At 53.5% G+C, this 14,311-nt stretch overlaps 1 protein-coding gene across 1 annotated transcript in view; it reads right to left on the bottom strand.

Moving 5' to 3' along the window:
• Positions 1–2,184: 2,184 nt before the first annotated feature.
• INTS7 (integrator complex subunit 7) overlaps positions 2,185–14,311 on the bottom strand; it is a 43,790-nt gene continuing 31,663 nt past the window's right edge. Inside the window, exons 16-20 of the mRNA XM_037497571.2 lie at positions 13,873–13,941; positions 12,761–12,893; positions 10,596–10,694; positions 8,041–8,226; positions 2,185–5,441 (exon numbers count right to left, since the gene is read on the bottom strand). Coding sequence (XP_037353468.1) covers positions 5,157–5,441; positions 8,041–8,226; positions 10,596–10,694; positions 12,761–12,893; positions 13,873–13,941 — 772 coding nt within the window. The 3' untranslated portion in view covers positions 2,185–5,156. The remainder of the gene's footprint in view (positions 5,442–8,040; positions 8,227–10,595; positions 10,695–12,760; positions 12,894–13,872; positions 13,942–14,311) is intronic.

The raw sequence follows: 14,311 nt of genomic DNA, 5'->3' as shown, positions 1-14,311 counted from the left end.
CTGGGGCCAGGCAACCCAGTGGGTCCCCATGGTGTGGCATATGGGGTGGGGGCTGATGCACACGCCTGGAAAGCCAGGAGGAGTCGGGGACATGCTGCCTCTTGTCTGTCGGAGAGTGCCCAGAATGCTGGGGCCACCTCCAGCGGGGTCTGCTGGGAGGTACAATGGGACTGCCAGGCCGGCATCTGATCACTGCACAGCATCTTGTCAATGGGGTGAATTCAGGCTGAACCCAGTGGGAGTAACAGTTTGGGCCCTGAGGGGTAACTTGGGAAAACAGGATCTTCCAGGAAGACAGAGGTGGCTGTGCTGAAGCCATAGACTGTTGCAGGTGGTGCCCCCTAGAGTGGGTTGTTGGGGAGGATAGATAGCCCCAGAGAAAATGCTAAAAAGTATCGCATTTTTGGGAATGGCGCTGCGGATAAGTAATATAAGGGCCTGCAGAAGGGGGAGCTGATTTATTTAGTTTTCTCGATTCAGAGGTTTTCCATCTTCAGCATTTGGGGTCGGTGGATTTCGGCCCCCACCACACCCATCTTCCAGAAGGCTGTTGGGGGCCTTTGAACGTGAAGAGGCCTCCAGCAGCCAACCTCAGAGATGGCAAGTTCAGAGGCTTTGCAAGTGGCCAAGTGACTGAAACTGTTTTTGGTCTCACTGCTGGTACAGCCTGGCAGGGAAGGTGAAGACCCAGAGCTGGGGCTACGCTGAGCTGCCTGAGGTGTGGCCATCTGTTGGGTTGTTCAGCCGCTGCAGCTGCTGTCTTGAGTGTCATTTGTCTGGTGCTGCACTGGGGCATCCCAGCAGCTCCGGGAACATCTCCTGTTGCGTCTTCTGCTGTCTGCATGAGTCAGAACCTGGCCTATAGTCTGGTTGCCATGTGTCCACAGTGGCGGGAAGATGCCATCTTAGCTCCTTTAGTTTTAGGACTGAAAAACACTGGACACTGCTTCGGGTGAGGTAAAGGCCATTTTTAGCCTCAGTAACTTTTTTCCCCTGGCTTGTTAAATAAATCCCATCGTTGTTGTCCCCTGAGCCTGAGTGGTCTTGTAATTGTGCGCACAGGTGAAGAACTCAGTGAATGGCAAACTATTTGGGCATGTCCTTGGCCCGTTTTAGTGCCCCTTGCTGCCCTGTATTAGGGTGATGGGTGGGACCAGAGGAGGAAGCATCGGAAGACAGGCCTCCTTCCTCAAAAGCAGGCCAGCTCCTCGCCCCGCCTGACACTGTCTCACACGCCAGGCGCAGGGGAGGTGAGAGAAGACCTAACCTTGTCACTTCCCACTTTCTCAGCTGCTGCTGGCCCTGCTGGGGGTGCCCTGGAGGCACCCCCTTCGGTCGCCTCCCTGCTGGCCTGGTTGTGGGCACTTGCTGGCACAGTCATGCAGGAGTTATTTATATCCACAGCTGCACCACCCAGTTCTCTCTCTGAGGGTGTTTGATAGGGAAGAGGGCCACACCCTATCTCCCAGCAGAGCCCTGGCTGGGGCGCTGAGGCCCACGCCCGCCCTCACCTCCCGTGGCTGACCCTCACCAGTAGAGGCCAGAGGCGTTTCCACAGCCGACACCTCCTTTCTCTGGCACTTGATTCTCACAGCTGTCAGAGTCCTTCCTCACACCCAGCCTCAACTTCTCCAGCACTTTGCAGTCTCCTTGCTGCATGTTCATGTTGAGGGGGAGAGCAACTCCCCAAGCCCTTGTCAGGAGGGCCTCTGAATCACTGGGGATGTGGGCCCACAGGTGGCACCGTCACAGCTCAGAAGGCGGACAGGGAAGCCAGGGCTGGGGCTCCCCACACTGAGCCACCTTCTCCCTCAGGGGCTCAAGCCTGGGACTAAGGCCTGAGAGTCAGAAATCTCCCCTGCTAACCCCCAGAAATTTCTGTCCCTTTAGCATCTCAAATCACATTTTCAAAGTGGAGGTGACCTGATATCAGTTTCTTGAGGATCACGTTTCTTCCCTGCTGTCCTGGGCTGCAGCCCACCTGGCCACTCCGAGGCAGACGGCTGCTGACATCTGGGAGGCCCCTGGCCCACAGCAGGCCTAGGTCGGCTGTTCTAGTTCATCTTCGTGCTTTGACAGGACGGGGGCGGCCCCGCGGCATAGATGGGGAAACCAAGACCCAGGGTCCAGCTGGGGGCGATGTGGGCGCAGCCGAGGGGGCTGTGCGTCCCCACTAATGGGACATGGTGACTGCAGCACCCCGTGCCAAGTCTGAGGGTCACAGGTGAGTTGGGTACTCATGCGGCACAATCATGGCAGGTCGGCATGGATGGTGCAGGGCAGGCTGGTAGGCATCGGCGCCCACGTGTCGGGTCTGGGCCAGTGTTTTGATGGGAGCCCCTGCCCAAGGGCTCAAGCAGGAGGTCCCGATCTCCAAGCGGGCTAAGGAGGGAGATGAGGAAAAGCGTGCTGCAGTGATGGGCGGTGCTCAGGCCCGTCCCAAAGGCCTCACAGTGCTGGCTGTCCTAGCCGGTACTACCCAAGCCCGTGCCTTTCCTCACAGGGAAAGCACCAAGGAAGCTCAGTCCCCCCTAGCACTCAAGGTTGGGGGATTGGTCCAAGGCTCCCCTTCCGGGTCTGTGCCAAACAAGGGGTGGCTGTGGGTTGAGCAGCGTGTCCATCCCCATCCATGCCCGTGTGCCCATAGCCAGCACGCTGTGTGTTTACCAAATAGCTGTGCAGGAATATAAAGGTCACCTGTTTTTAAAATTGTGCCCTCACTAGCGGTGCCATGGGCCAGGGCCCCAGAAATCTGTGCGGGTTCCCTGATTTCTGCCCACGCAAATGCTGCTGATGGGGTTCAGAGCCTGTGGGGTCAGCTGAGCCTCCAGGCCAGCATGGGGCGGGGGTATGAGTTGCCCAGGACAGAGTCCAGATGTACTTGCTCAGAGACCCTTCCAGGCTCTCAGCTTCCTTCACCCCCAGAGACACCCCATCACCCCCAGGAACAGCACAACCACCAAGGCGAGCAATCAACTGTCGCTGTAAGTGAGTCCAAGGGCCTTGCACATGCTGACTGCATATTAACTCACCTAAGCCCCTGCCCCAAGCACTAAGACAGCAAGAGTAAGGAGCCTGCCCACGGCCACAGCCAGGCAGCGTGGCCACAGGTGCCGGGCCACCTGCTCTCCGGTGACTACACCCAGAAATTGCCGCGTCTTCTAGCAAGGCTGAGCCCTCCACTGTCGGGGGACACGCTCAGTTCATGTCAGTATGTTTCTTCCTTGCATCCTTCCTTGACTAGTACTGTATTTTCTTTTCACGCATCCAAGTTGAAATTATAAACACAGACACTGAAATAATTATTTAAGAGTGGAGGCCCGAAATGGAGGCCTTACACCAAATGTCAGCGCTCTGACCCTGGGTGGAGCAGAAAGAATGCAGTGAAATGCTGTTTCACTTCAGAGCTGGTTCATGCTTGAACTCCTCAGCTGTTTGCACTGGAGTCATCCTTTCCAAGAAGGCACCAAGGACGCTAGTGCCACCAAGGCAGGGCTTACAACCCCAGAGCAGCAGCCTGCGTGTGAAGAACATAAAACTTGGAAAGGTCTCGAAGGTAATTAGGGGAACTGGAAGCTACGAGACATGTTTCTTTTCTGGAGAATTCTACCTTGAAATAGCCCCAGAAACCGGACATTTGCACAAGATTTCATTCTGAAAACAGTCAATTAAGAAAGTCTCTCCAGGTCCCTGAGAACCTTTTGGTCTTTTGTCTTTCAGTCACCAGACAATTACTCAGCAGCATGAGCCCTCGTTCAGTCTGGTCTGGTCACTTAACAGACAGAGGAGTGAGGGCAGAGAAGCCCCAGGTCCGGGGCCAACCCATCAGCACCACAGTGGACCTCAAGGCCTGACTTAGCTCTTTCCATGCCTGGCCAAGGGGTCGAGGACTCACTGACAATCCTCCGGGAGCACGCATGCCCAGACGCCAGCAGGATGGGCACACCCGGGAGGACAGGGCACACACAGGCTGTGTCCGAGATGTCCCCGGGCGTGGAGGGTGTTCTGGTTGCTGGTAGGAGATGGTGCAGTGCTGAGGAGAGCACATGAAGACAAGCAAACCTGTAGGGCCCCAGTTGCCTGCCACTCCTCACTAGAAGTCACATGGGAAGAAAAAAATGTTTCTCCTCTAAACTCTACCACCCCTTTGTGCCCATGTCAACTTTGAAGAGAAAGTGGCAAAACATTGACAAAGAAACATTTATTTCAAAAGGAAACTTCTGGAGACTACTGTCTTCTGTGAGGAGCTGCTCCTGCCCCAGTCGCCTCAGGGTCTGTGGGTCTCTGCCCTCGGATATGAGACGTGTGGCCACAGCTGAGAGGGGCCCAAAGCAGGAGTGCCATGAAGTCCCATCCAGGGAACGTGTGAGGCCAGCGAGCGCCGTCACCGATACCATGCGATGACTTCACCAGCACCCAGGTCTAGAAGGGGTTTCTGGTCAACCGGGAAATGTCTATCCTGAGCACCCCAATAGCAAGGCTGTGCCTAGGGCTGCTGTTTCCAGACAAAGCAGCCCGCATTACATAACATGCCAAACCAGAGCTGCCAAGGGAAAGGCCTGCTGTCCTGGGTCAAAACACAAGCGAAACATTAGACAGGAGTGAATTTTTTTCACCCTTAGAAACAATGTAAAGTCTGCATTACACACAGTCACTCACACAGTAGGGAAAACAGATGATTAACGTCTAACCTGTCCATGGAACTATTAGCTGCCTTTCAGGTCAATTAAATACTAAAACAATAAACGAAGCTGGTGCAGAAGAGACAGGTAAGTGGTCCAAGCAGCACTGTGGGTGTCTCCACCCTACCAGACCCCAAGCTCGGGCCTAGGAGGCCACGGCAGCTCTGTGCCCCCCAGGTGGAATCCAAGGGGCGCTGTGGCCAGAGGCCTGTGTCAGGAGGCAAGAGGCTCTGGCAGGTGGAGCAGCAGACAGAGCTCCGCTGGGCATTCCCAAGTCTGTGAGGTTCCTCGAATGGAAAGACTCAGCAGGAACAACATGACCACAGAAATGCCGGGTACGCAAGGCCAGTGAGCTGGGTTTAAGAACAAGGAAACAAACATTTCTGCTAGGAACCCAGCTATTTCTCAAAATAAATTACCAAGAGAGCCCCGTTTCCCAGCCCATCACCCCACAGGAACCAGAGAACATGGTGGCTAGAAGCGAGTGTAGGCAGTGCGCGGCTGCGGCTGCGCGGGCTGCTGGGCCTGCTGCTGCTGCAGGCGGAGCTGCTGGGAGTAGGGGTCCTCCAGCGACTTCACAAAGACGGTGGTCCTGGGGCCGGTCTTCCAGATGGTACCGTTGGCGTCTCTCACAGAGGATTCCACCGTGACGGCATGCGTCCCAAGGACAGCAAAGTTGAGCAGAAACTGAGTGCTGAAGTAGTCGTTGTGGGGCTCCACCCTCTGCTCCATCTCGTTGGCCACATTGTCGAGGGGCATCTGTGGGTCGTGACAAGGCTGGTCAGCTGGGGCTGCATGCTGACCCTGAGGCAGTGCTTCCTACCCTTTCCTTACAGATGAGGAGAGGAGGTGTAAAGGTGGTCACGCAGCTGGCAGGAGGCGGAACTGGAAGCTGAGCCAGGTGGATTTCCAGGGCCCAGACCACCGGTCACCAAGCCAGGTTGCCCCACACTTCCTCACCCCTTCACCTACCACCTTTCCCCCCATGAAGGAGGCACCCCCACTCCCAAGTATGCTGCTGTGGCACAATTATTTTGAGCTAAAGGCACTTGAGAAAGAGCAGATGCAGGAGGGTCTGGCTCTCCCTTCCCCTAAAGTAGGCCACACAATTTCCCAGGAAGAGGGGTCTTCCCTCTCACCTGAGCCAGGGATGGGCACTGAGATGACCCCTGCAAACAGCTGCTCACCCACGGGTCTCCCCACCACCCCCTGCTCACTTCCCCAGAGCCCTGACCTGTCTCCTCATTTCCTCACAAAGTGACCCTTTGTGTCAAAGCCACAAGCTGCTGCCCTGGCCACCTCTCCAGTCTGCCTGCAATTTTGATGCATCCACACTTACTCTATCAACGTGCCTCAGTATCAGTGCAACCTCAGGCCCAGGGGCAGAGAAATACTGCCTTCCCTACTGCTTCCTGGGCACTAACACCAACCCTGCCTCTCTCTCACATCTGTGTAGAGAAATTCAGAAGAAACTGTCTGTTACAGGCAGTTTAAAATCTAGGAGATTGAAAAAGGAACACCGCACCAAGCAACCTAAGACGGACTTCTTCCAGTGTGCCAGTCCGACTTTGCATCATGTCACATGCGGACACTCCTCCCTGACAAGCAGACTCCAGAGCACCCCAAGCGCAGCCCGCACCCCGTCAAGGCCAGCACACAGCATGTTTGTGGTACAGACTGGCGGCTCCACCCATTTATCCTGCAGGACACTAGGGCCTCTGTCCTCCACGGAGCAGAGTGAAGGCTGCCAGCACCCCTCACCCGGGCCCAGGTTACATGTCAGAAGGGAGGCTGCAGAGCACAGGGGCCTCCAATCAGGGGTCCAATCAGGGAAATGGACCCTCTGCTAGTCGTCAACTTCCCGGCAGCCCCCCTCCGAGATATCCACCTGCAACACGAAGCCCCACCAGCTTGGGATCCGACTACAGACCTTTCTCAGGTGTGTCTGCGTGCTCAGCCTCTGCAGGGCTTTATTCCCCCAAGAACACGTCTCACCAACAACAGCTACCTTGGGAGGAGGAGCCGCAAGCCAAGGCCGCCTGACCAATGTGCAGCTGAGATGCGCTGTGCCACCCATTGAACAGCCAGGCCACGTGACCTACTCTGGTGGTTTCTGGACCCGAGTCACAGCCTCAGGAGAGGCAAGCCCAGGTGGCTCCATCTGAAAGCCCCAGAAAATGGGAATCATGAAGCCGAGGGGCCAAGAGGACCCCGGCCACGTTCTCTCATGCGCCAGGTGAGGAGCAAGGAGCTGCCGTCTCCCGGGACATGGAGACAGGCCAGATGTCACCGCCATGGCAGATGAATCTCACAACCATCCCCAGCTGCTCACTGGGGCCACAGATGGCACTGCACATGCGTCATGGGAGGGGAGAAGAGAGAAGGCGCATCCCTGAGAGTGGGCGAGAGGGCCAGAGCGTCAGGAGGTAAAGGAATTAACAAAGACTGATGCACAACTGCCCTGGCTATTAGCTGAGCCAGCGAAAGTCGCACCCCTGTGTTATGTCCTCCATGACACCCCTTTCCTCGCTGCAGACCTCAGCCCCCGCTGCCCACGTTACACCTGGACAGAACCAGTCTGGACATCTGACCAACTGTCCACGCAACTCTGTCCATGCTCCTCTGTTGCCTCCACTGTGAACAAACCATCAGGAGAGACGGCGGAAGGAGAGAGACTCCTCTGTCTGCGCTCTGGGGGCTCAAGGACACGATCTAGAGGCTGCTTCTGGGCAAAGAAGGGTGCTTAAGTCTGGGCACCCCACGTCATCTCAGAGCAGCAAACCTCTACCCTCAGGAAGGGTTTTACTCTACTTGACCACAGTGTGTTAACACTATGGACTTTTGGAAAATGCTAAAATTTACCTAAAACAGAATAAATTAAGACGTGTGATTTAGGGGCAAGGGGCTGGGGAGACGTTGATCCCCCACTCCTGACGTGTCCCTCTAGGCGATCCCTAGGGGGAAGAGAATCCTACTGGTTGGTGAATTTCAGGGCTAGAAGAGGGCCCGGCCCAGGGAGCATTGGGGGCTCCTCCCTCCACCAGCTGCCATGGTAGGTTCTGCGTACACGAGCTGCGGCAGGGAGGCAAAGTTCAATTTAGAGGTTCAAGGCCAGGGACCTGGCTGGCCTTCCCTCTCACCCAACGTGCAATGGCACCGGAGTGGAGGCTGCCTGTCCCCACCGCCAGTGGTTCAGGCAGGGTTAAGCCAATGGTGTGTATCAGCCCCCCAATTCCAGTGTGTGCTTCTAACAGGTGTCCATCCGCTCCCTGGGAAGGGGTAGTGCAACATACTCAGCCCAGAAAATGCCCATCAGGGAGCCGGTACTTGGTGGCACAGCCTGCCTGTCTTGACCCACCTTGTAGTCTGGTCCACATTTACTCTGCAGAGTGGAAGAAACATTCAGGCAGACAGACTGGATTCTGCGGAAGAGCCCAGGTTTGGCGCCATGTTGAACCACGCCCTCCACCTTTAGTGCCAGCTGCTGGTTGTTCTGGACAGCGATGGGCTCAGCCGGGTTCCGGGGGGATGGGGACAGTGCAAGCTGGAAAGTGACAGGAACATAAATGCTGATAGCTGGGACAGGCCTCCTGCCAACAATCATGGCTGAGCTGACCACTGCTTACAGGCTGATGTCACATCACGCTCACGTGCCCCCCCAGCCCCCATGCCCCTCCACAGACACCCACATGCCACACACGGACCTTTTAATACTCCCATACCTCTAAAAGCAAAGACACGCTCTCCCAGCTGTGGGGCTGGGGGGGAGTGTCTGACATGGCCCCCCTCCCCCACCCTCCATCCAGCAGGGAAACACACTATGTAAATGCTCACGTCCAACTGCTGTTTCTCTGATCATAGGTAATTTTAAATAGATTAAAGTCACGTGCAAATAAACTTTAAATGCCAGGAATGCATATAACTTCATGTCCACAAATGAACCACGTAACATTTTTAACCTCTTACTGGTTTTCCTTTTAAGGTATTAAAAATCCCAAATAATCCCCATTTCAGAAAACTCCAGTCTTCCTAAACAGAACATGGAAGCAGCTGGGTCGTGCTGATAATGGCAAGTCACTGGACTGTCAGCTCTGAAGACTTCCCACTCCAGGCCTGTGTGTCCAGACGGCCAGTCCTCTGTGGCCCTAAGAAATGAAATGCTTTGCTCTTTGCGACCTGAAGCATTTAAGTGGGATGCAACAGAGCAGGCAGACACCTATGTCAGGGACTCTCCAGAGACGTCCAAAGTGACAACCTCCCATCCCCATAATTCTAAAAGTAGCTTCTGACTTTTGAGTGGCATAACATTTTGAAATATGGGGTTGTTGGAAAAGTCATGACGTGTTTGTTGGTTTTCAAAGGTCACTTAGTTATATGAAGAACAAGATCAATAATAATACAGTGCCCATTTTGTTCAGTAACCTTTTGCCATCTCTCAGTGTGCTCCATCATTCCTCATTCATAGAAGGGCCCATCTTAATCGGCAAAAAACTGAACGAGGTGCTGATTTACAGCCTCATCTTAACTGAACGTTATACTGCGCAAGGAGTTCTGAAGAGAGTGAAACAAGGGGCAGGCTGGCAGCCAAGGTCAGGCGAGCATCGGGGAGGTGGCAATACGTCCCACCCAAACTCCAGTAGCTTCGGACAGGTGATCAGACTTGTGTGTGGTCTCGTCATGTCATGCTGGAACATAACTTCTTTGTGATTAACAAGCTCTGGATGTTTCTGGATGATGGAATCGTTCAAACTATGCAACTGTCAACAGTCCACATCCGAATTACTTGGTTCCTTGGCAGGAGCTAGAAAACCACAGCACCTTTAGAATCCCACCACAGTGAGAGCATGACCTTCCTCTGAGGAACGTCTGCTTTCGATGTCGTTTGAGGGGAACTATCAGGTTGGGACCAAGACGGTTTGCGCACCAGTGTTGTGAACAACCCACGCCTTATCACCAGTTATCAGTTGTTTCAAGAAAGGAGCATTTTCCTCACATTTAGTGAGTATACTGCAGGTGCCGCCAAGTGAACTATGAGTTCACGAGGAACCCAAATATCAAGCTTGCTTACACACCCCAGCTATTTCAGGGGGTCATGAACACTTGGGTGACGGATGGTCAATGTTTCTGCAATCTCTTGTACAGGGTAATGTGGGTTTGACTCGATCTAGGCCTTTATTTTGTCATCATTGACCTCAGTGGGTCTCCCCGACCGAGGAGTGTCTCTGAGGAGCATGAGTTTTGTGAACCACCACTGTAGCAAACTGCGCAGTTTTCACAAGCTTGATGCACAGTCTTCCCTTTCCAGAAGTAAGAGTAAAATATGGTGAAAGTGCAGTTTGGGCTTCCATCTTCAACTGTAGAATCTCCAAAACACAACCAAATCCCTCAATTTTTATTTAGAACGAAACCAGAAGTGTCAACTGTCAAGTGAGCAGCAATAACATAAGTGTGGATGGCCCCAGGACTTCCAAAAATGAACTAACTAGTGCCGTGTGTTGCAAAAAACGCGTCATGACTTTTCCAACAGCAATAACTCCTCTTCAGTTAGCTCCTCAGCATTAAAGACAAAAGTTCTTCAGAGCTAGGACTGGACCACTTTGATTCTATGTAGGGTGTGAACAGGCTAGTCAGATAAGGACTTGGCTTTGGAGGCCTGTGGCCTACGTAGCTGGCCCCTGAGCTGAGGCCAGTGCTGCATGGCCTGTGTGCCAAGCTGGCTGAGGAGGGAGGGAGGGTGAGCTCCAAGTCCCATTTCCCTCACTAAACTCTCGTACTGGGAGGGGAAGTTCACAACTACGTGCTGTCAGCCTCAGCAAGACCCAAAAGTAAGACCCTGAAGCAGAGTGCAGTCCCCCTCTAGACTCAGGAGACATGGAGTTTTAATCTACATTAATCTTAGAGGGCTTATATTACCTTGATGCTGGTAGATTGCAGTTTCTGGAAAAAATATCTTTGAAATGAAAGAGGAACTTTCAACAAAGCAATGATGGCGTTGCACAGGCAAGCTGTGTGCTGGGGGAAAAGAAAACACAATCAAATGAAAATAAACCTCCAAATTTCATCAATAAATGGTTCTCTCAAGAACTCTAAGAATGACAAAAGCTCACACATGATTGCAACTTGGCACCTACCACAGGAACCGGCAGAGCACCCAGAGTGGTGCCCACTTGCCAAATCATTTGCATCTAGAGCACAATCACAGCATCTGACTTTATGGTAAAGACTGTTCATACAGAGTAAGGAAGAGAAGGGAGGAAATTCCCTTTCCTCAAGGCTAAGCAATGGGCCAGTTTTCACTGCTACAGAGCTCAGTTACCGGACGTATTATTACGTAAGCACTTGGGGTGCTCACATGCAGCCCAGGCAGATGGCAAAGTGTGAGAAAGAGGAAGGAGAGAAGCCAGAGCGGAGCCGCACGCCACCTGGGCCGCCAGCTCTGGGCTGCTCCTTTCACCCACCCCACGCGGTGGCTTGAGCAACGGGGACCTGTCATGGAATCAGGTTAAGCATGTCCACAGCGCCCAACTCCAGGGATTGAGACCCCGGATTTCTAAACCAGGTTCCTGCGCTTCACTAGCTTTGGAAACGCCTGCCTGGCTGCAAGGGAATCCTTCAAGTCGGGGGACGTGGCCTGGAGAGTTCAAAGATCCTTGGTTTACTTGTTTCTTAAGACCACGTGGCCAAGGGCAGACCCATACACGAAAGGCCTAATACGGACTGAGCACAAGTTGATAAGCTTGGAGAAAAGGCCACACCCGAGAAACCCACATGAAGTCTAAGGACCAGCAGTCAAGCCCCATAGCCGACTCAGCACAGATGGGGATGGAGCCGGGCCTTGTCAGCTCACGCTCACTGCGGGGGTGTTCTATTTCTCCACTAAAACAACAAAAATGCTATCAGAACACTGAGAGCCTGGGGTGGTCAGTGCCACCCCCTCCTCATCCACATCCTCCCAGCGGCCCACAGGAGGTCCTCACGTGGGGCCTGTCCTCAAGGCGCCTGTGCTCAGGCAGATGCCCACGGCGGGCACTGAGGCTAAGCACCAGGAGAACCTGCTCCTCCTGGCTTCAGGTCAGAGACGGGAGGGCAGGGGTCCTGCCAGGAGGCCAACACCCGTCAGGCCACATCGGAGGACTTCAGCTCTGCCCATCTGTGCCCACTTCCACTCTTCTCCCTTGAAATCCCTTTGGGGCAGGGCAGCCCATGCTCCTCATGGGCAACTGCCTTCCCCCAAGACTTGAAGAACCCCCACACTCATGATGGATTCACAGGCAGGCACCCCACTCGTCCACACCACTACCCAGATGCCACATGGTCATTGAAGCCTCCCCTGCTCTGGGCAGAGGCTCAGCTACCGTGTGTTTGGCAGGCAGCCCAAAACCTGGAGGCCATATCTCCACCCTACACAGCTGCTTCTAAGAAACCACCACCAAGCCCTCGAGTATTGCCCTTGACTGTCTTTCCCAGCAGCCGCTCTCCTGCCTCCACAAGTGAATGCTGCCCTGACCTCGAGCAGTTGCACCAGCCTGCACCCCTGTTCTCCTCTAATTCCAAGCCCTCTTAATCCACGCCCCATCTTGCTCCTGCGTGACAATGACGCAGTCTTGCGTAACCTGTCCTCTCCCCACCAGTCACCATTCTTTCAATATGTGAGGACATGGTGAGGCGGCAGGAGCTGCGGGCCACCAGCCTCCAAGGCTGTGAGGACTCACGTCCATGGTTATGTCGCCCAGACTAAGTGTTTTGCTAGGGGGTCCTGAGTGCACCCAGACACAGGGGATAGCCAGACGCATGGGAGAGCCTCTGGGTGCAGGGAGGTGAGCAACCGGCCCCTTGGGAGGCGACTGAGGGAGAACGAGCCTCTGCCAGAGCGCGCCAATGTGGGCAGCAGCTGAGGCTGGATGAGTTCTCTCTGCTCCCACCAGGCAAGGGTTCTCCGCCATGGGGGCATGGCAGGATCACCCAGAAGCTTTGAAAACTAGAGGAGACAGGAGAGGCGAACTCGCTTGACCAAGTGATGGAGACACACATGCCCACCTGCACGCAGTGAAAGCTCAGCATAACAGAACACCACTTGCCATGTAAGAGACGGGGCTGTACTTCCGGCCGAGAGATTCCACCTCCTCCAAGATGCGGTTGTACACAGACATCATTCTCCGCTCATATTCACTGTCGGCGGGGGCGGCTCCAGTGGGCCCACACTCCTGGAAGCTGAAGCCAAAGTCAGTCAACCCATCTAGTCATCAAAACAGGAATTTCACCGTCTAATGGTGTTAAGCACACTCTACAGTCTCGTTTAACCTTAACACAATGGAGGAGGAGCTGTACATCTCTTCTACAGATAAAACTGAGGCTGGAGAGGTAAAGTCACTTGGCTTCTGTCACATAAGTAGTAAGAGAAAGGCTGGAATTGAAGCCAGACCTGACCTCAGATTACTAAGCCTCAATCACTCTGGTTGTCAGGAGGCATAAATCTTGTCCTTGCCCTGAGACAAAAGACCTGAGACTTGAAAAGGCAATAGTCCATAAAGCCACTTCACGTCTAGGGCAAATGAACACAGAGGGTGGGATAAACAAAAAAGTCAAAATTCACATGTGGGAAAATACTAAGATTGATCAGATGGTGGAAAATGTGCCAAGCAGCCTGCCCTGGGCAGGTGGCCCTTGAAGACAGAAGGCCAGGACCCCAGTGTCCCCCTAGAAGACTGGAACCAGGATTCAGGGTGGAGAAAACCAAATGCTTCTCACAGACGATGTCCTCTCTGAGGAAGATGATTTTGGATGCACAGGCCTGACCACACCAGAAGCTAAAGATAGTTATAGATGGCTGCCACAAAACAGAAGACTCCAACGGGAAAACAGACCACTTTTTAAAAGACATTTTGAATCATCAGTTAATGGGGGAGGGGATAATTTTAATAAAGCAAAACAAAGTTTTTTTTGTTCAGAAAACCAAGAAATAAAAATTTCAAGTTTAAGCTTAATTCCTTCATTAGCATTTTTATATAAAAGTCAGCTGTAACACACAAGAAGAAAATGTTCAAATTCAAAACATTTCTAGGTCAGAAAGACCAACATTTTATCCCTCAGTTACGTGACCCCAGGCCCAGGCTTCCACGTCAGTGCTGTGCTGAGTTGGTAGAAAACATATTTGAAAGCGTTCTGTAAGGCAAACTATTATTAGAAATACCTTACTGAGTCTGGATCCAAAATCAGGGCTTCGATTGCGTGGGATATCAGCAAGCAGCTCTGCTGCTGTCTGGACTCAGGCTAAGGTCACACAGGAGAACAGAAACTGGTCTGGAGTGAGAACGAGGGTCGTCGTGTGGTAACGAGAGCCACCACACTATCAAGACAGAAGGTCCCAGGCTCTGTCTTTCCCTTCCAGGGGTCTATATAGTCTGTGATACTGATTCTCAAACTCTGTTTTAGGAAGGGCACCTTGGAGGCAGGGAACATCCCAGCCATGGGAAGGGACTAGGTAACAGGTGTGGGAGTTAGCCATCTGATCTGTCGCATATAAAGGGGCTTTACTGAAAAAAGTTAAAAACATTGGCTACCATGGTCTGAGAGACGGTAGCCCCAAGGTTCCCAAGCCAGGCTTGAGGGGCAGGAGCCTCCAGAGACTG

This window comes from Talpa occidentalis, unplaced genomic scaffold (genome assembly GCF_014898055.3).
Source record: "Talpa occidentalis isolate TD23 unplaced genomic scaffold, MPIMG_talOcc4v2.1 talOcc4.8, whole genome shotgun sequence".
Lineage (NCBI taxonomy): Eukaryota > Metazoa > Chordata > Mammalia > Eulipotyphla > Talpidae > Talpa > Talpa occidentalis.
Note: the sequence above shows the minus strand (reverse complement) of the source record. Positions and strands in the feature narration are given on the sequence as shown.